General features: G+C 43.4%; 1 protein-coding gene and 1 long non-coding RNA gene across 2 annotated transcripts in view; one reads left to right on the top strand and one right to left on the bottom strand.

Moving 5' to 3' along the window:
* LOC147024464 (uncharacterized) overlaps positions 1-4,220 on the bottom strand; it is a 213,082-nt gene extending 208,862 nt beyond the window's left edge. The window contains exon 1 of the long non-coding RNA XR_015059045.1: positions 4,206-4,220. This is a non-coding gene — a long non-coding RNA (uncharacterized LOC147024464). The remainder of the gene's footprint in view (positions 1-4,205) is intronic.
* LOC147024463 (doublesex and mab-3 related transcription factor 3, truncated-like) overlaps positions 1-21,674 on the top strand; it is a 24,254-nt gene extending 2,580 nt beyond the window's left edge. The window contains exon 2 of the mRNA XM_085884414.1: positions 16,146-21,674. Coding sequence (XP_085740540.1) covers positions 16,146-17,077 — 932 coding nt within the window. The 3' untranslated portion in view covers positions 17,078-21,674. The remainder of the gene's footprint in view (positions 1-16,145) is intronic.
* Positions 21,675-22,500: the final 826 nt, after the last annotated feature.

Raw genomic sequence — 22,500 nt, 5'->3', positions numbered from 1 at the left:
TGTTATGCTATGTTGTGATGGTATGATGTGATGTTATGTTATATTGTGTTATAATACGTTATGATGTGGTTATGTTATGTTATGATGTTTTGTTGTGTTATATGTTATGATGTGGTACATTATGATGTGATATGTTGTGATGTTATGCTATGTTGTGATGTTATGCTGTGTTGTGATGGTATGATGTGATGTTATGTTATATTGTGTTATAAAATGTTATGATGTGGTTATGTTATGTTATGATGTTTTGTTGTGTTATATGTTATGATGTGATATGTTATGATGTGGTACATTATGATGTGATATGTTGTGATGGTATGCTATGTTGTGATGGTATGATGTGATGTTATGTTATATTGTGTTATAATACGTTATGATGTGGTTATGTTATGTTATGATGTTTTGTTGTGTTATATGTTATGATGTGATATGTTATGATGTGGTACATTATGATGTGATATGTTGTGATGGTATGCTATGTTGTGATGGTATGCTATGTTGTGATGTTATGCTATGTTGTGATGGTATGATGTGATGTTATGCTCCACGTTTTTGCCACAAGAAACCCATCACCATCATGTGCATGTATTTGCGAGTTTTCCAAATGTAAACTTCTGAGGTTTTTACTTCACTTTCTTGTGTGACAGCTGCCCTGCTCATGGCACAGTTGTATGTGGAAATGAAGTACGGACTAACTACCCCCTAAACCGCATTACCACCAACCTCCTTGCTTTAGTTTTGCTTTCAAGCACACATTTTAATTTGGGACCATTTGAGCATGTTCAGCAATACTTTTGGGAGGGATGAAATTATAGTAACATTTCTTCCATGTTGTATATGGTACAAACATATATACGATGGCTTAGTGGTTATGATGTTTGACTGCCATCTCTAAAGTTGTGGATTTAAATTTGGTTGAGGCAACAGTGTTAAGGATTTCGATTCTAACCTTCTTGAAGTCAAGATAGTCTCAGCATAACTGTCATGCAGACATTACTGGACTATCAGTGGTTAAAAAACCCAGCTGGTCCATTAATGATCTACAGGGTGCAAATAATCAGCTGCCTAGCCCTGAATGGCCCTATCTGTCTACATGTGGTGCCAGTCCACACAATGTGGTTGATCCTTCACTCAACGACAACTTGGCTACACCCCTCGCACAAATGAATCCATCATGCAGTCCATGAGACTATCGTTCTTTCTGGATCTGCTTCTTCACAGGTCATAGGAGGTAAAGCTTTGTAAATTCCTGTGACTACCGCACGTTGCTCCGTTTGGTTGGTGGTCTGACTTGCAGGTACTGGCTTGCAGTCTGTGCAAGAGACGTATTGTGTTCACATCCAGCTTTGATAAAGTTGTCGTTGAAACATATAAATAACATGGCAGCTCAGTGTGTCACTCCCACAATCCCTGTTATCTCACACACCACCTTACATGGCTATCTGAAACAAATACCCTCCAGACATCCTCTAATACGAGGTTCAAGAGGTTCTCGACATAACATAGATAGTGGGGCCAAAAACGATACAAAGTATGATATTTCAAAAAATTGTGGACGAGTTATGACAAAACTCTGTGCATGAGTTGCTTCGGTGGCAAGAAGAAGCTGAGTAGATTTTGGTTCAAGTTCAAATCCAGATCTGACCTATCAGTGGGATACAAAACGTAAAGTGTTCAGCCTGACGAAGGTATGCGCTCCACCGAGTGCCATTTAGTTTGAAATGTAGTAATTACCAATGCAGTGGAAAAACTGCATCAGCTATCTATGGGTTTACATCATTAGTGGAGAATGTGGCGAAAATGCTCATGCAGTGCCCCCTGAAGATTTGGGCAGGAATTTAGAATTTGGCCAGAGTACAGGTGTACCATGATATGCTCTTTTCCAAAGACACCGTACTTGGGATCTTTTGACTTCAACAAGTGAATGTCAGCAGACGGGACAACTGGCGTGGCACGCAACGTCCCCACCTGGGAACGACATAATGTTCAAGAGGTTCATTTATGAAAAACCTTGCCCTGCTGTTTATATTTGGGCCGGGAATCGATCCCAAACTGAGAATGTCATTACAGGACAGTACAAATACCTTTGAGATATCCTATCCAATGAACTAATGCAGAGAGGAAATGTTTGATTCATGTTATATAAAATTACACTTTAAATGAACGCAAGTTACATAACGTTTGTTGTATTGTAAACTAATTCTCGTTGGTGGCTCCATCAAAAGTCTTTTACCAAGATATTCCGGCAATGTTTTCACTTTCTGTCTCATAGGTTCGCTGTGCATTGATTGAAAGGCGTTGCGGTCATAATGTTCCTTTGGGTTGTTCTGTGTGCAACATATAGGTATGTCGTTTCTACCAATGGTGTTTAAAAAGTTCCAAAAACGAGATACTCGCAACTGTCCAAGGCATGCCAAGTTTTAAAATAAATACATATATTGTACCAAACTCGTTGGCGTAACGATTTGAGTGTCCGATTTGAGTGTCCGCTCTGAGTCTGGGAGGTCGGTGGTTCAAACCCGATCCGAGTCATACCAAAGACGTTAAAAATAGTTGCTGCTTCCTTGCTTGATGCTCAGCATTCAAAAAGATAGAGCATGGAACATGGATAAAAAATGCTGGTAAGACAATGGCAAACCACCCAGTATAACCCTTGCCCAGAAAATGACTTGGAAGCACGAATACTTTGCAAAGGGAATTGTACATCAAATCACACACATATATATGTATATATAACGATGTATTAATAAATACAACAAAACATCAGTGTTTCCCGGTCTTTTGTATATCGGTAGAACTGTTTGAACGTCCCACATGTTTCGTGAGACAGAGACAGAGACACGGCGACGGCCTAGGCCTTGCGCGATGCTTGTGCGAATACGAATCGGTAATAAAGATTTTGTCTTCTGTACCAGATGACTTTGGGAAATGAGTTATACATTACATTTATTGGGTACTTTAACGGTGTTTTTTTATCCTTCGCTGTATAAGATAAAGGTACAAATCAGATTCATCCTGTCAGAGTGGGATAAGATGCTCTTGCAAAGCACGATATTCGAATATTTTGTGTTGCTGTTTTTATGGGACAAACGGGTATTTAACTGCAACATCACAAAAGTATATAAGCGGAGAAAAGCTCACAGGCAGACACAGCTAGCGCCTTATAAATAAAGGCTTCATTCAATAAACAAGCCTTGCATCGATCCAGATCATGGACAAGGATCATGATCCTTTGAACGAAATTTCTCAAATATGTAGCGAATACCAACTGTGTATCGCATGAGTAAACACTAAACTAATTTTGAATATCCATTCATAGCTGAGAAACGCAGAATGTCAGTCGTAATTAATTGACATACATTAAGGGTGATGTGAATACCAAAATCCGTTGTTTATGAAGGACAGTTGGAACCGAGATAGTTTGATTATGAATCTTCCCAACTACAACTCGCACTTGTCGAGGCTATTCATCGCTTTGTAGAGGGAATTTCTCATTAATCAGATTCATCAGTTTATTTGGAGAGTTATAATGAGCAGAGCAAAGCATTTGACAAAACTCAAGTGTTGCTTCTTGTCATGCTGCAGTGGAAATAGAACGGCATTCGGTAGAGCACATACCTCAGCCAGGCTGAACAGTTTACGTTTTGTATTCCACCGATGGGCCAGATCTGGATCCAGACCTGGACTGACATTGAATTAGCTTGTTCTTGTCATTTAACATTCTAACCAACTCATCTACCAAGCATTATGATAATCTGTCCACAATGTTTTGAGATATATTTATAGACCACAATGTTCTGTCCACTACACTTTACATAGTTTTTGGCCCTATCTCTTAATGATGAAGAATCACTTGTTAAACTAAAAAAAAAAATTGTATCCTTATATGGATCTTCAAAATTGAATCAATTCTCATCACACATCAAACTTGTCCAGCAAGTTTCCTCCAAATCTGTCCATAACGTTTTGAGATATCTTGCTCACAGACAGACAAGCAGTAGTGAAAACATAACCACTGTCCACCTTCGGTGGCAGTGGTAACGGGGGTGTAATTATAGAGCTCTCAAATGTGTAAAACACTTCTCCATGCCTGCTTTCCATTAATTAATTTATTTAGGAAAGACAATTACATTTTCAAACTTTCGCATCAACTTTTTGAAGAATTTGGCTATTGCACACGCAGTTCGTCAAATATTCAGCCGTACCTGCCTCTCACGCCCTCCGTTTCATCCTTCCTTTCATCCAAACTTTCCTTTATCATGGAGATTCTTCTTTCTTCATCACACGTGCTGTAATGATAGTCATTGCCATACACATTTTTGAAGTTTTTGGCCACATGGAGTCATCTGCACAACAATATCATGCAAAACCCAGAGCATTAAAATGAAGATAACTGAAGCAGTACCGGCGCCGATAACTGTCAGCTCATACTACCCGATTAAACATAATAATAATAATAATAATAATAATAATAATAATGAAACTCACATTTTCAGTTTGTCACTTACAAATGATCGTATGGATGTACAGGCTTGAGAAAATGTGCAGTTTTTGATGTGTGAGAAATCATTAGCACAAATATCAAGGAAACATCCGTGAACATTCTGGATAATAATGCGGAATGCCATGTTGGAGAAACTTGGTGTTGCCTTAACGGTTAAGGTGCCTGGCTTAAGAACTTAGGGTCTTGAGTCCAATTAACACCAGGTGGGTTGAATAAACCTGTCATCCTTCTGAGATCGGCAAAATGAGTACGAGCTTACTGGTAACAGGGGGGCACTGTATCAGCAGCACAGCTGCTCCCCCAGAAAATGGTGCAATCAAGCAGCCATAGGCTGCATCCAAATAAACAAATAAATAAATATGTTGGATATATATCGTACTGTAAGATATATATTAGATTATAAAAGAGGGTTCTACAGATCAGCACACCATGGCTCATGGCAATAATGACATGCTTGGTGACGATACGTATGTAATTGATGTGGGACCACTTTAATGCCAGGACGAGGAGAGGTATTTAAGTAAGTATATACGCAACACTTGGTGGTGCAATGGTTAGTGTGTCCACTGTGGTTGATGCTCGGCATTGAATAAGGATAGAGTACGGACAAACAACCACAGGTTGGCTATCATACCGCACAGGCTGTGATGGGTCTAATGGCGTCCTTCAGTAGGGAAGGTTCTTGTAAGGGAACTCCTGTTATTTTGAATGCATGGAAAGTTTAGTGGAAAGTGCTAAAAAGACCATTTAACTGGATTTCCTTTACAGGAGAAAACTCAACAAAAGTGCAATGTGTCTGAGACTTGTATAGAGAGGTTCAAAATATTCAGATTGCAAACCGTAGGAAGTACCAAACTAGTTTAGCCAGCGTGCTGTGCACGCGTCGGTGGTGCGTTCAATGCTTTATATGAAATTTTCAAACTAATACAAGTCGCACTTGTCGACACTGTACGTCTCTTCATCTCGTTTCACAAAGGCTCCTCAAGTGCTGGTGCAGCTTTATTATCAAAATCAGATGATGGGTGACAAGTTCAAGGTGAAAAAAAAAGACTACATGTCCACATCAGACCTTAATTCCAACAAAACATTATCTGCACAAATGCGATCGTTGTCCATGTCGAGCAAATTTACTGCTCTTAAAAAGTTTGTGAAAAGTTCAGAAAATTTTTCCAAACACTACAAACGAATATGTGTGTATATATACATATACACACACACAGGGTAGTAGTAGTAAAGGTGGTCAGATGATTCTTCATTAATGTACACGAAGAGACAGATAGCTGAGAACCAAAAAGGAAAGCAATACGAGGGCAAACTCCTGTACCTCGAGGGAATCAAACATGGAATTGGGATGTGAAGCAAGCGTCGCACGACCGCTTGAAACACGAAGCGGCTGCGAAAGAAGCAGATCAGGTATACAACGCGATGGCTGCACCGGCAGGGGCGCGGATTCCGATGCGTGGCGTCATTCATTCATGCGCAACATTCATTCATCACGATTCATTCACTATAATTCATGTATTCATTCCGGTCGGACGCGCGACAAAGCGGTGCATTGAATGAGAGAGCCTCGCTCCCGCGCTCTTTTATTTCTGCGCTATATTGCAGAAGCCCGCACTCCCGCCTTCTGCCTTCACTCCTCCGACCCCCTGCTCCTACCCGCCCGGGCTTTGATCCCTCCTCCCCCCGACAGTCTCCGCTTGGAGCGACGGGCGGTCGGCGCAGCTCAAAGCTCTGTCCGCCTTGTTTCACAAATAGAGTTTCTGCCGCCGCTCTGCGCTGCACCTGTACAATGGCCGCTGGGAAGAGGTTGGAAAGAGGCGAATGAGGGGACGGGGAATACGGGCACGTTCACAGTTACAAACGAGAAGGGCACTCGGTGGAGCGCATCCGTCCACCACGTAATGCCTGATCCACGCGAACGTATCGGGCCCAATTCGTTTTTGAAATATCATGCCGTGCAGAACTCCATCGTTTTTGGCCCAATCTCTCAATCGAGTGAAGAATCACTTTCAAAATTAAATAATTCTCGTATCCAGACCCGGATTCGGATCTTCACCAAAATCGAATCAGTTCGTCCAACTTTCATTCGAGTCCGTCCACAACTTTTTGAGATATCGTGCTATATATCGTTTTTGGACCGATCTCTCAATGGTGAAGAATCACTTAAAAAAAAATTCTAGTAGTTGGATCCGGATCCAGATATTCACCAAAATCTAATCACTTCGTCCTTGTCACACACCCAAGTGCCCACAAAATTTCATCCGGATACGTCCACAACTTTTTGAGATATCCTGTACACAAACAAACAAACAGACAGACAGAGGTGAAAACATAACCACCTTGATCTTCGATGGCGGAGGTAACGATATTGATTTGAGAGGATATGACTGCATCGTTCTTTCGTGGACGGAGGTTATGTTTTCACCTGTGTCTGTTTGTCTGTACTGCACATGAGAATACAAAAGAAGTTTTTATCTCCGACAAAGGACATAAACCAAAGCGTCAACACCTTGTCGTTGTACGGATAACTCGAACCAATTTATTCTTATGTAGTTGTTGCAGTTGTGGGTGTAGTAGAAGCCATTGTCCGACATAATGAGCTGGCTAGTCTGAGTTTGATTCTCGGTCCTTCTATTAACTCGCGGATTGGTGTTTCACAGACAGGACAATGACCACCTGAGTTCATCGTCCCTTGGATGGACGTTAAGCAGGGTGTCCCGTCTGCCCGACTGCAAGAAAATATTGTTGGCGACGTTAAAGATCGCATGGTATCTTTCGTGCAGAGTAGGTGAGTTATCGCCGGCACTCTCAATCAAAAAATTTCAAATTCCTGCCCTAACCAGCTTCAGATGAATGAACGTCAGGTTCATGAAACACTTAGGCCAATTTACCTCTTGTGAATGACCCGCCAAGAAGGCGGGATTAATTGGGCCATTAAAGAAGTGTTTGTTTGTTTATCCCACTCGCTTCGTTAGGCGTATTAAGTTGCCATGGCAAGTTCCTGGTCAGAGGGTTACAGAAGTAACACAAAGTCGTTGTCGTTGTCGTTGTTTATTATACAGTAGTTGCTTATTGTTAATTAAACGTTAAAATGCAATATAACTCATATCCAGAGCACATCATAGTTTATTTAAGCCCATTTCAATGATGTTTGCAAATTCCTGGCCTCTGCACATCACATTTGCAGCATGAGGAATGAGTATTGTGCGATCCCAAAATTGACACTATTGTCATCTGCATCATCAGCTACCATGCCCGAAACAGAGCGTTGGTGCTGCTGAACCAGTTACTGGGCTCTCGTCCTGTTCGATCGCCGCTGCAACTCAAAGTCAGGGCAGAAATTGGAAATTTCACCACTGTGCCTGTGATAGCTCACCTACTCTTAGCAAAGGACACCGTGGGATCTTTAACGTCCACCAACTAATGTCGGCAGACGAGACGCCGGGTTTAACATCCATCCGAGGGACGGCACACACATTGAATCATCACCCTGCGTGTGAAACACCAGGATAACAGTTTATAACTGGGTCGGGGTTCAAACCAAATCAAGCTGCATAGCTTTGTGGTGAGTGTGTATACCTTGAGTCACGGCCATCCTGCCAGGCAAAATGCAAACACGTTATGGTGAAAATAAATAAATAAATAAACCTTACTCTTTTCTCTTGTGTCATTGGGTTTTTACCCCCCCCCCCCGCCAACCAACGAAGTTGGCGGGGGATATAGAAATGGGTTCCGTCTGTCCGTCACATTTCGTTTCCGGAGCTTAACTACAAATCCCCTCAACATATATTTACCAAATTTGGTACACATGTCAAGCAAGTGGTGAACTGGTGCCTTTTTATATTTTCTAATTGATAGGTCACATGGTTTGGCAGCCATGTTGGATTCAAGAAAAATATTAAATAATGTTTTCTCTGGAATCACATAACCTAACGAAGCAAAAATTTGCAACTATCATCTTCCGTCATGTCTGCATACATAGTAAAAATTATGACGTCACAGGTCACATGCTTTGGCGGCCATCTTGGATAGAAAAACACACTTCATCCGATTAACACGAAACTTCACACACGTATTCCACTGGAGGCAGAATGTAAATTTATGATGTCATAGGTCACATGGTTCGTCAGCCATCTTGGATTGAAAATTAATAATTTTTTTGAAATCTTCTCCAGAACAGCTGGACAGATCAAGGGGAAACTTCACATACATATTGCACACGCTTAGGGAATAAAAGTTTGTTAATCCTCATTTACTATGGCGGGGGATATCGAAGACTTTGTCTTCAACGAATGCTAGTTTATTTTATTACGAACAGATACAATCCATTGCTTTGCTGACAGGGATATTAAAGGTGGGGGTGGGGTGGGGGCGAAAGAGGGAGAGAGAGAGAGTGGGGGAGTGAGGATGCAGGGAAGGATGGGGAAGTTAGGAGGGGGGAGGAAGGGGGAGCTAGGAAGGGGTGGAAGAGCGGGAAATGGGGGTGGCTGGGGAGGGCGAAGCCTCGCCAAACGTCGCTATATACTTTGGGAGGGGGGTGGGAGTGAGGAGGAAGGGCGAGAGCGGTGGGGGAGTGGGTTGGAGGAGGTCTGCATGAGGGGAGGGGTCTCAACTTTCATTTGGTGGTGGGACTTGTGGAGAGGGGGGGATAGTGCAAGATTGAACAAAATGGGGTATGTTAAAACAGCACACAGAGACCACCCGAAGATGTCCATGGGGGAGGGGTGGAGAGGGGTGGATATTTGGGAAGAGGTAAGCTTGAGAGGAGGGAGGGCAGCATGAGGAAAGGGAAAGGGAATACAGCACAAGGAAAGGGGAAGGCAGCATGAGAGGAAGAGAAGGCACAGCACGAGGGGCGGGAAGGGAATTGCAATAAAAACACATCACAAATCTTCATCAGGCTTATTTTTTTTTTCTTTTTTGTGATGACCACGCTCTAAATTATCTTCAAAAGGGGTGTTTAAATTAACCCAAACACTGACTTTCTCAAAGATAAGTTTCCGGTTGTTGTTTGTTGCATTTTGACTGTTACTTTGTTGCCTCCAATGTGGTAAACACCCAATTTTCATTCATGCACCACCTTGGAGTTCCCTTTAAATGCATGCAAAATTTGGGGCAGCAAGGTTTCATGGTTTTGGAGTTATGGAGGAGACGGACAGACGGATACATACTGACATTTATTATTGTTGCGGTTCTCGGAACCGCCTGCCTCCAGGGCAATGGCACACAACATATAGTGGTCCCCAGACCACTATATGTTGTGGAGTTGTCCAGGGGAAACTTGTCCTAAGTTTTTTTCACGAATCGTCTGGCCAGGCCTGACAATTGACAAAGACCACAATAACATGGAACAATGCTCAAGCTGCTCTCTATGCACCTGAACGCGGTGTTTTCTAAGGCGGAAAAAGGTAATAAAACATAGGAATTCCCCCAGATTTTTTTGCAGTCGAGTCTAAAGCAACATAAAGCCTCTCTTACAGTTCCTCTTACTCTCCAATATGGGACTTTGGAAATGATGTAATCCACCCCAGAATGCTCGGCACACATGTGCATAAATCCCAAGAAATAGCAATCCACAGGACATGTGAACTTCTACCGTGTATGTGTGTGAGAAGGATTGTTACCTAAAATGGCTCACAAAGCTTCTACCAGAAGCTGGAAATACTTGGAAAAGTACTTGAGAGAAAGCTGAGGTGTTTGTCTCTGCACAACAAAATAGTTGGAGGGGTGGGGGGGGGCACCGTATCTGGTGTGCGTGCTTTTGAACTAAAGGGAAGGATGTAACTGGGGCTTGTGAATGCACAGGGTAAGTTTAAAATCAATTTTTAAAATTATATTTACTATTATGAGAATGTGTGGGTGTACGTACAAGGTGTGTTCAAAACGTATCCAACCTTAATTTTTCGTGCGTAAACAAATGAAGCTAGGGAGGCGTGGTTTGGTGCACATATGTCGGCGATCTTAATCCATATGCGTGAATATTTTCCCGCCTGCAGAAGCTGTCAGTCGCCGACAGACCGCCGTTGAGTGAGGAAGTGTAAGTGAGCGCCGTCGGATTTTCGTTTTTGATAAAATGACGGAAAAACTTGAACAACGCTACTGCATCAAATTTTGTGTAAAGCTTGGCGATTCCCAAGTGGAAACGATCCGCAAGATTCAACAGGCCTTCGGGAACGAAGCAATGAGCACCACACAGATAAAAGAGTGGTACAACCGCTTCAAAGATGGTCGCACATCAGTGGAAAGTGAAGCACGTTCTGGTAGGCCCTCAACATCCCAAAATGAGATCGTCATTGACCAATTGAGGACTCTGTTGATGCAGGATCGTAGAATCACGATCAGAGAACTTGCAGACGAGGCGGGCTTCAGCATTGGATCCGTTCATTCCATTGTGACTGAGGATTTGGGCTTCAGGAGAACCTCAGCGAAGTTCGTGCCAAAGCTGCTAACGATTGAGCAAAAGCAACTCCGTTTGGAGATCGCACAGGACATGCTGGAGACTGTGAACAGCGATCCCAACTTGTCAAAAACGAAAATCCGACGGCGCTCACTTACACTTCCTCACTCATCGGCGGTCTGTCGGCGACTGACAGCTTCTGCAAGCGGGAAATATTCACGCATACGGATTAGGATCGCCTACATACGTGCACCAAACCACGCCTCCCTAGCTTCATTTGTTTATGCACGAAAAATTAAGGTTGGATACTTTTTGAACACACCTCGTATGTGTCTGCCACTCCACACTTGTATTAACAGTAAATGGTAGGAACTCAACACTTCTAGTCCATGGATATTTCTCATATTTCCTATATTTTTGTGAGTTTGATTTGCATATGGTTAACCGTTTTGAAATTGCCACTCTTTTGTTTAAATGCTGAAAATTCTGTTGAAAGGACTATCTGACTTACAGATGTCTGAGAAAATGCCGTTTTGAACCTTTTCCTTGAAATATTCATTCATATTTCTATGGATATTACAAGACTTTGCTACCGTTATGTAATCTTCTGGAATCAAATGATTATCTACCTGCCTGACATTTCCAATCACCTTCAACCATCTGAACTCTGTAAAATGTCAAGGTGGTGGTCTGATTTGGTTTCTGTGTATGTCACATTTAGCTCACTTCTCAGTCTTTTGGAACTGCCACTGGTAACATGCAACCCAGTGCTACCTGCCGCACGGTCGGGTTGTCGGCGACTAAACCGACACCCCTCACTGGCTTTGCTCGTTTGGAGGGTGACTGTGATACCCTGCCAGATTAAAAACACCTGACAAAGGGCTGATGAGCTCCCTTTGGGAGCAAACGGCCATCAAGTTCGAAGATTGTGTCTCCTAAAAAACACCCAATGGAGGTAGGAAAATTTATTTTTCCACCTGGTCAAGTTTCCCCCTCCTGCACAGTGGTCGTGTGAAGGATTCCTTATTGCAGGACTCTGTGAAGGTTTTGCCAGTGTTCCCTTTTCTTCTTCTTCTCTGTAGCCCTTCACATTTAGTGGCTATCAGCCTTGTTTATGGTGAATTTCAATTTTAAAAACCATGGCCACAAAACGATACTAACAAATCAATTGTGCTGTACTTTTCGATTTTTTTTCTCTCTACGTTGTATGTTTAGTATTCCTCAGAGGACTTTAACATAACATGGGACTCTTGCTTGTGTTCAACCACAAAATATATTTACCCAGATGTATATTCTTCATGAAAAATTGAGCAACAACTTTTAAACTGGCTTCACAGCTCAGAAATTTCGAAGTCATCTGTATACAAACCATGGCTATTGAGAAAAGAAATCCAATGAGAAATTTGTACGTGCAACATGAAATGTTTCACATCTCTCACTGCGTCTGTGTACATACAGTATATGTACATGTCATGTCAATACCCCCTAAACGTTGGCTACCCATGTCGTCTAAGTCAGTTTAGGAATGTTGGCTTGGCATCCTTTAACACCAGGTGAGTTGGGTCACATCGTCGGGATGACTCAGGGTGTGGGGAGAGAGGGGTGAGGTGCGAAGTCTACCTTTGCATCCCAGTCAAATATTCATCGCAGTTTCATTTGGAGGGCATTGGTACTTTCAGACTGGCAGTTCAAGGAGAGACCTCATTAATGTCAACAAAGGGTTACATCCACACAGGAGGATGTTATTGTGTTTTTCACGCCCGCCCCCTGCCCCCCCCCAATCCCTCTTGTCGGAAGCGGCCGCTTTTCCACAACACAATCTTTGTATAATGACCTTGAAAAAGCAATCAACCAATGAATTTTGATCCAGACAGTGTGAAACGGGTTTAATGCCGGTGGTCCCAGTCCAGAAGACCGCTACATCCATGTCTTTAACGGCGGCATTGACAGCAGCACCTGCAATGGGCAACACATCACACTAGAGGGTGGACCACTGGCGCCATGGTACAGTATCTTCATCTACGAGTGTAGATTCAGCTTTGACTTTCATGAAGGATATGCTTGAGCGTGGAGAGTTCGGGAGTAATTGACGAATTGTGCCATTAGGTAGCATGATCGGTTTGGTGAGGGCAGCCTTATAGTATGGGTTGTCATTCAAGTTTGCCAAGGATTTTGTCATCATTCGGAGGGGAGCTATTACTGGTGTCAGATACAGAGATTAGATCATTATTCTTATAATCGTGCATTGGGCCTAACAGTAAGGTCCCAGGTTTGACATCATCCATTCACACCATGCACATGACGATAATGCTGCACTTCATTCCACAACATCACTTGCATGGCTGGCCTGCCCGTTCCCTGGACTTGTCAGATTGAACATGTTTCGGTCATCCGAGTGAGGAGCGCTTATGTTCTCGTCATGTCCACACACAGTCTCTTGATCAAATGAAAGTGGCTCTGGTTGGAAATTGGTGCAACATCCCAATGCAAGAGATGGATAAACTGATTTGGTCGATGACAAGATGTGTAAAAATTTATCCTGAGGTCAATGGTGTCCACAAATTATTAAGGCTTTTTCTGAAAATGTAAACTCAGCTGCGATCATCGGATGATGGGCATTGTTGCCAATTTTCACTCATTTCAGTCCACCATGATTTTCTAGCGTAACAACTTAACTTTGGCTTTCACGACAGCACGCTCGTTTATGCATTATACAGAGAAATGTGGTGGCCCTCTTCAAAGACGACCACAATATGTTTGTGTTTGACAAAACAGTACTGAGTTGGTACTGGTTGCTGCTTGCCCTGCAAACCACTCCATTCACCTGATTTTGCTCTATAAACGTGTGTGACATTCGGAAACTCTGGCCCAGAAAGCCTCTTTGGGGAAGAGTGCCAGTCGGGCAACCTTGGCATCATTGCTATGATGTCACTGCTACAGTGTCATGGCATGAACGAACTATCATCATTACATTGTATGTTCAGCCATCATTGTATACTGCATTCTTTCATCCATATGGTGGTCTGGTAATTGAACTACAAAAATGAGAACAGCAGGGGATAATCAATTATAAAACGAAAGAGATATTGTTAAAACTGTAAAGAAATTTAGTGAGGACTCCTCTTGAATATTGTGTTTAGTTTTGGTCACCACATTTGAGGAAGGATATAACTGGCATTGAGGGGATCTGACATTGGGCTATTAGATTGACTATGTGGCTAGGTAGACTGAGCTATGAGGAGCAGTTGAAGGAGGTGGGACTTTTTATATTAGAAAGGAGGAGATTATGAGGGTATCTGATCATTGTTTAACTTAATGAAGCAGAATTAAATTCAGAAGGAGTTTTTTAGTAGAATTGAAACTGACAGGAACAGGGGATAAAGTTTCAGAGTAAAGAAGAGGACAGTTAGGATGGTAGTAAGGCAAGGGATCTTTCACTCAGAGAGTAGTTAATGCATGGATTAGTCTCCCTGTAGTGTAGTAGATAGTAGAAAAATCGTGCAAATTATGATACAAGCATCAAAGTTGCCATTTCTGTTCTGCAGGGCTTTCTGATCAAATCTGCCCGATTGGCCATTTGAAAATACAAATTTTGAAAAATTTGAAAAAAAAAAAAGTTTGAAGTCACAGCTTGCTGAAATTCTTGAAGCGCAAGTGAACATCCCAGACAGAGAACCGAGGGGAGATGCAGTCATCATTGATGGCTCAGCACTTATCAATGCCCTACCTCCACGCACTTCAAAGATATTTAATGACTATGCTAAAGAAGACATCATCCCAAAGGTGGAATCCTATGGTGCCAGGTACGAGAGGGTGGACGTAGTGTTTGATGTGTACAAGAAGTCAAGTCTGAAGTCCGAGGCAAGGTCAAAAAGGGGGCAAGGAATCAGAAGAAGAGTGACAGGAACCAGTAAGACCCCAAGTAACTGGAGAAGCTTTCTTCGAGATGACAGCAACAAGACTGAGCTGTTTCACTTCCTTGCGGAAAAGATGTGTGAAGCACAGATGACAAGCACAGTCATCGTCACAAAAGGAGAAGATGCCATTAGCAACACAAGCAAATCACTGGATGCTGTGTCTCCATGTTGTCATGAAGAAGCTGACACTCGAATATTTGTACATGCCAGGGAAGCAACGACGGATGGTAGCAACTCCATTATCATTAAGGCTAATGACACGGACGTGCTAGTCATAGCAATATCTGTACTGCCATCCTTGCAGGAACTAGGTCTTGAGAACATGTGGATTGCCTTTGGCCAAGGAGCCAAGGCGCGATGGATTCCAGTCCATGAGGTAGTTTCTGCAATAGGGACTGAGAAAGTTCGAGGGATCCCATACTTCCATGCGTTCACCGGATGTGACGTCGTGTCTGCCTTCCGCGGTAAAGGGAAGAAAACTGCATGGCAGACTTGGAACGTCTTTGATGATGTTTCTGAAACATTCACCAATCTCAGCCAACATCGAACATTGATTCGTGATCTTGAGTTTTTTGAAGCTTTTTATTTTTTTCAAATTTTTCAAAATTTGGATTTTCAAATGGCCAATCAGGCAGATTTGATTAGAATCCCCTGGAGAACAAATGTGCCAAATTCGATGCTTGTATCATCATTTGCACGATTCCTCTCAAAAATTGCTGTTATCTGCCCCCACTACGGGAAAGGTCATGACAACAGAGTACATTTAAAATTGAGTTTTTTGAGGTGTCTAGAAATAGTGAGGTACAAAGATATTGGCACGATTGAGCAGGCTTGATGTGCTACATGGGCTCCTCCTGCATTGAGGGTCCTTAAGTCATACATCCATGCTGTCCGCTATTATTGTGGCCTTGGGAAAGCCTTAACAACATCACACATACGTCTGCTTAGACCCCACCCACAGAAGAAACTCACTGAAGTCATATTGAGTACAGGGAAATGATAAGCGTAAATTGTACATACCTTCCAATGGAGACAAGATATTCATCGTAAAATGAACTGGGAAACAAAGACAGAGTGGTTGCACACAGAATTTGTTTGCATGAAACAAAATTAATTGTATTAAAATATTATTTTTGTTAAAATAATATCCAAAGTAATGCTGTTATAATCCAATCTTGTTTTAACAGAAAACAGACCTTTATAATTAAAAAAAAAAGTTTGTTGGTTATTATATTGTTGGAAGTATGATGTAATTCTAAACATTCCTCTCTTCTACCCATCCCAATCCACAAAAACCTTCCATTTCACCCCACAATCCGCACAGATGATTATGAATGTACTAGCCTCGACAGCGGCAGTGGCACTGATGAATCTGACGAGTCTCAGACCAAGGGATCTCGCCTCACCATATCTGGTACTGCCATGAGTCCATCAGTGCCTGCTGTTGCTCACGCACCACTGCTTCCTAACGGTGTTTCACCAAGGTTCGCCCGGGCTCCTGCTCCAATCTGTGGTCCACCAACTCCATCCACCATTTCAATCCCAACCTCATCTGGTCTTCTTGGTACACTTGGAACTCGGCCTTACCAGCGGCCACCTGGGGAGCTACTGGCACGGATTTTCCCTGGACACAAGCCTGCTGTGTTGGAGCTCATTTTGCGTGGATGTGGAGGTGATCTGGTCAGTGCAATTGAGGTCCTGCTGGCAAGTCAAGGGGGCTCCCACCATCCTGGGGACCTCCACAAACTACCAATGCCTACAATAACAGCCCCTTCAATGGTGACTCTCCCAATGCCTCCACCACCTCCAGCTCCACCACCCCCATCCCTGCTTTCTGCCTGGTCTCTCGGCTCAGCCTTCAAAGCTCCTGGCTCTGCTCGGCTCCCTCCTCTGACTGCTCCACCTGGACCTCTTCCACTACCACCACCTGCACCACCTGCATTACGTTATCCATTACCTGCATTGCGCCCTGGACCCTTGGCCCCATTCTCTCCAGGGGAGCTGGCACTCTGGAGCTCTGTGGCACTGCATCCTCACCCATTTCGGGGGTCTCCTTATGTGCTTCCCCCTCCACAGTTGCTCCGTGGAGGAGGCTGTACCCTAGCAGACCCAGTGTTGGTTGCTTCAGGAGGAGGGCTTAATTTAGGATCCCGTGGTCCACTGTTACTGCGTGACCCAGGCTCTCCTGCCAGTAGTCCACCTGGAAGTCGACCACCTTCAGCACCTTATTCTATTCCTGGCTCACCATCAGACTAGGTCTGCTGTGAATGTTGAAAGCGCTCCATATTGGTGTATGGCCTAGGCAAGTTGGAAAGAAAAAAGAACAATTCTCCTCTCTATTTGAAAAGTATATTTAAAAATTAGAGGATTTGGGAGGAGTGGGGGAGGAAGTAGAGAAAGCATATATGGAATGTAGTCATTGGGAAGGTTTTGTTGATTGAGTTTTGATTAAGATTCTGCTTATCTTCTTGAAAGCTCTTTGAAAGCAAATGTTGCCCATCCCTTGGTTTTATTCAGTTTTTCTCAATATTGGCAATGAGGAGAGGAGGAGGAGATTGGGACCATAATCTGTGCAGAGCGTTAGTGCTGCCTAAGCAGTCTCCTTGGCTATTGGGCACAATCCTGGAGGGGTCGCCACTCCGACACAGTATACCAGCAAGCTGGCACTCATTTTGCCGACCATGGAAGGATGATAGGTCGAGTTAACCCCACCTGGTATTAATTCAACAGCTGAGGGGGATTAGAACTCAGGAACCTTGGCTCCAAAGCCCACCACCCTAACCATTAAGCCAACACCAGGCATATATTGGTAATACAGGACCAAAAACAAACCATTTTGCCACTGATTGATCTCTTTGTAAAGGAAATATGACCAACTGATGTACCATACACTGGTATTACAGAGCATTGGTTCCACCAAAGCAGTTTATTATCTAGGGGTCATGCTGGGCAGTTTACCATCCCTCTCCCAGCAGTAGTTTGGGCAGGATTTGGGATTTAGCCACAATGCCGGCAATAGCTCACCCACTTTTCCTGAAAGACACTGCGGGATCTTTCACATCCACCAACTGTTGTCAGCAGACAGGACACCCAGTTTAACATCCATCCGAGGGACAGCACACACATTGATGAATTACCCCCGCCTGTGAAACACAACGATGAGAATGTATAGCTGGATCGGGATTTGAACTCCGGTTATACAACTTTGAGGCAAGTGTGCATAGCTTGAGGCCATCCTGTCAGCCCAAAGGACATATATCATATAGTTATTGAGTAATAATGATTTTTTTTTGCTTTTGCTACTTGAACTGAACTGATCTGATTTACATTCCTTCTGTTTTCTATCCCTGTGTGCTCCTTTACATTTTACAATCTCCTGCTTTTCTTGAAATTTTCTTGATCACAAACTGAGGAACAGAAACATCTGCACATCCATGTGATCACTGTAGGCACCATCAGTACTCGTCGAAGAAATACCACACGATCAGGCTGAGATCCAATCAGGTTTATCACGGGGACCACAGAAAAGCACTTGACACCCGATGGAGACCACACAATCCACACGGTGCAAGCTCCCTCTATCGGTACATATCAACACAACAACCAGACAAGACTGGCATGATTGTCTCTCTTACATGTTATGCATGTCATTACGAACGGACCGTCAACCAAACCAACTGGCGAGAAATGTGATTATAAAAGGTCATAAATGCCAAACAATAGTAATTGTGGTATGTGCAAGGCACATGGGAGGGCCAGCCAACGGATGGAAGATGTAATGCCATAATTCGACAATTCTGGTTACTTGACATAATCGGCCAGATAAGCAATCTTTAGACGCGATCGAACAGAGTTGAGGCACGGGGAATAATATTGTGGTTGGAGGAACAAACGCAGATTGCAGTCAGACATTACCACCATCTGGGCTACCCAGCAAATCAGCAGGGAGTGATGAAATCAGGACCAGCCAGTACCCTGTAATATTAGTTTAACCAAACTCGATACGAACTGTTTCGTAACTGTAGCGGGGAGAACTTCTTCACCTGACACTGTGGATGATCAATCCATTGTTCGGCAGCAAATCCAGGACCGGGGTCAACTCTGATTGTAGCTGCAGGACCATCGATTAGACAGATACGCATGCAGAGCTGAGTCAGGGCCTGAGCCAAGGTGTCCCTACATTCATCGTCGATGATACACGTGACTGTATCAGGTCACCATCTCATAGACAACCAGTATGAGTTGATGGAGAATTTTCATGAGGTCAGTGGTGAACGAAACACCAATAGTGTTTGGAGTGGGGGCTGTAGACTAGTCAACAAAAGGGGGAGATAGACTTTGGTCAAGGTCTCAGACTCAGAAATACCTCATGAACCTCTCTTTCAATTGATCTCATGTAGGATGTTGAAAGCAGATGTGGATGGTTGAAAGCAGTTCTTTGATGGCTTAATGCAGGACAAAGATGCATTCGCGGCATGGTGACAATGGATCGTTGTGGTATACGAGATAAATTGTCCCTGGAAATGGATGTGACACTGAGACACCACTTAACATCATTGATGTTTGTGACCTTATTGGACGGTCTAGTGTCATGTTGAAGGTGGACTTGAGTTCATCGGAGGTCAGCGCATTCACGTTGAGCATAGCGCCACATCTGCATAGGCGACAAGTTGTGTGTACAAGGTGATTCCAGAACGGGCTCAATGGCGATGTCAGAACACATCTTGGTATCGGGTATGTCCAGAAGGGGAATTTCAAGGAACTCATGGGACCGCAGCATAGGAGTAGTTGCAGGGCAACTTGTGTGCCACGGAATGAGGAGGCTTTGCCAGTCTTAGGGGATGGATCACTGTACGTGCACCTATCATAATCGTCAAGACAAATGAGACACCGCGTGGAGTGAATAGAAACATAATTTCAAGACATGGAACGGAATTCTTGTGAGGACATCGAGATCCGAAACAAGCAGGGCATCAAGTGCCAACATGTGATCGTTCCTGGTGTGACCAATGTGGGTTTTGCCAATGATGTCCAAGGGGGGATCACACCATCTGCTTGGTAAGCACGTTGTGAACTTTTTGAGATTGAAAGACCGATATGGTGCGAGAGTCGCACGAAGAGATTCATCTTTGCACTGCTGTACAGCATGCTCATTGTAAAAGGCAAACAGGATGCGTGAATGGTTGGTATGCACACGCCTTGTGGAAACAAGCAGGTGGCTGGTAGTAGTGTCCATAGGTGATGAAGACTCATCATGGTCATCAAAATCAGCATTAGAAGTCATCATTGGGGTCCATGCTGCAAATCTGATTAATGCTTGAGAAGAATGACTTGTCTGAAGCTCTGATTAACTGAAAACGACTTAGGAAATGACCGTCAGGACAACCTTCCTCTTTGTACAAACGGCAGAATGGAGATGATTGTTTACACTGGGTCGAGATGGCCATGATGAACGTCAATACAAGCACAGCTGAGGAGTGGAGAGAGTTCGGTAGGATGCCTTAGTCACAGCTGACCTCATGTCCTTGGCATCATGCGCAAAAGCAATGTCAGCAAGAAGTGAGTACATAGCCATGATATCGCAGATTTAATTGAGACTAATGTTTGAGACCATAACTCAGTCCTATAGCGTTATTTGACCAGCTGGGGCAGATCTGGGTGACTCAAACGAAGCCATGTTAGCACAACCAGTTTTTCCATCGTTGGGGACAATTCTTCATCGATTGAAGTAGAATCACCATGATGGGTAATTCGGACATCCATTTTTAGCAGGCTCCCATCGATGAATGCAGTGAGTCGCTGGTACAAATCCTCAGAGCGTTCGTTGCTCCCAAGGCATATGGAATCAAAGTCGAGGAAGTGAGCTCCTGATGACTAGAAACCAAGGTGCATATGAATAGCCTGCCAGACAGTGAGGTAGAGTTATTTACAATTGTGGATCTTGAGAGCAAGTGGATGTGGACTGGCAAGGCAAGCGACTGGAGGCCACCAAACGAGATAAAACGCTGTCATTTCAATCACTGTTAAATTGAAAGGATCGCCTGCCAGATTTTATTCCGTGATAGAAGGCGTGAGATGATACACTGTCACTACGTCAGAAGAGAAGCCAACCGGTCAGGCTCAGATCCAATCAGGTTTATTACGGGGACCACAAAACAGCACTTGGCGCACCTGTCTGTACATCGGTACATATCGCAACCCACCCAGCTTGGAGCACCACCTATTTTAGATAATCTCTGATGCTGCCCTGTGCAGGTCTTTCTTTTAAGAGATCGCTACATTTAAGAACAGTTGAATCATTCGTGATTGTCCGTTCTTGTCTTTCCTTTTGCTTCTAATGGATTTATTTGCTCAAGAACCATTCGGCCTACACCCTTTATTGTTGGCACAAGTTCATTCAGAGACGGACAGGCTTACCGATGACGGTGGCTATTGGTGTCAAGAAGGCTAACAAAGCTCCTTATAAAGCGAGAACCTTTTGGAAGATCATGGTGCGACATCCGTGAGAATAAATATAGTCCTTGACAGCACCAATACCAAGACAGTGTGCAAAAAGACTTTTCAAGGCTCAAGTTTATTGTTATATTGTTATCAGTAGCAACAATGACAATTATTATTATTGTAATAATGATGTTTATGCTGAGTATACTTGAGATGTATGGATTAGATGCACCCGTTGTAGTAAAGGAGAACGTTTTGTAAAGTTTTAAAAGATGCCTGTGTAGGCGCGCCCTCTGCAGGAAGAGCTCTGCTAGGTCGGGACTGTGTGCACGTTGATATTGGTGTGAATGACAATGTAAAATAAAGCGTTCCTCCACGCAATCACTGCCTCATGCAAGGTTATTTGAGTTGTAAAAAATCATGAGAACGGAGATTTGATAGGGACATCCATTGTCCCATTGCCACTTTTAACCACTCTTCTGGATTATATATATATATATATATATATATATATATATATATATATATATATATATATATATATATATATATATATATATATATATATATATATATATACATACACATATACATATCTATAATTCCAGCAATCTCTGTGTGTGTGTGTGTGTGTGTGTGTGTGTGTGTGTGTGTGTGTGTGTGTGTGTGTGTGTCTGTCTGTCTGTCTGTCTGTCTGCGACCGCCGTTTCTCAATGACCGCTGGTCCGATCTGATTGAAACTTGCCAGAAATATTGCCAGGGCCCCGCAGATGTGCCTTTTCAAGGTTTTATGTCAATCGGACGAGCGGTTCCCAAGTTACGGCCATTTATCTGTCGACCAATGACAAGACACGGTGCTATGACATCACAATTCATGTTTATTTATTATTATTATTATTATTATTATTATTATTATTATTTATTTTTATTTTTTTTGCACAATTGACGGTCCGATCTGATTGAAGCTTCCCAGGAATATTGCTGGGGACCTGCGGATGTGCCTTTTCGAGGTTTGATATTAATCGGACGAGCGGTTCCCAAGTTACGGCCATTTATCTGTCGACCAATATCTGCAAGAGAGGGGGACGGGAGAGGGGGGGGATGAGAGTGGGGGCGAGAGAGGAAGGGCGAGACTCGGGGGAGATAGAGGGGGATGAGAGAGGGGGAGAGAGGGGGTGCGAGAGAGGGCTGCACATACTGGCACTCACTTACGGGCCCGCCCCTACGGGCCCGCACAA

The sequence above is a fragment of the Eptatretus burgeri genome, chromosome 6 (assembly GCF_056783735.1).
Source record: "Eptatretus burgeri isolate ZD-2024b chromosome 6, Ebu_testis_v1, whole genome shotgun sequence".
NCBI lineage: Eukaryota > Metazoa > Chordata > Myxini > Myxiniformes > Myxinidae > Eptatretus > Eptatretus burgeri.
The sequence above is the reverse complement of the archived record's forward strand: the minus strand, read 5'-3'. Positions and strand labels throughout refer to the sequence as shown.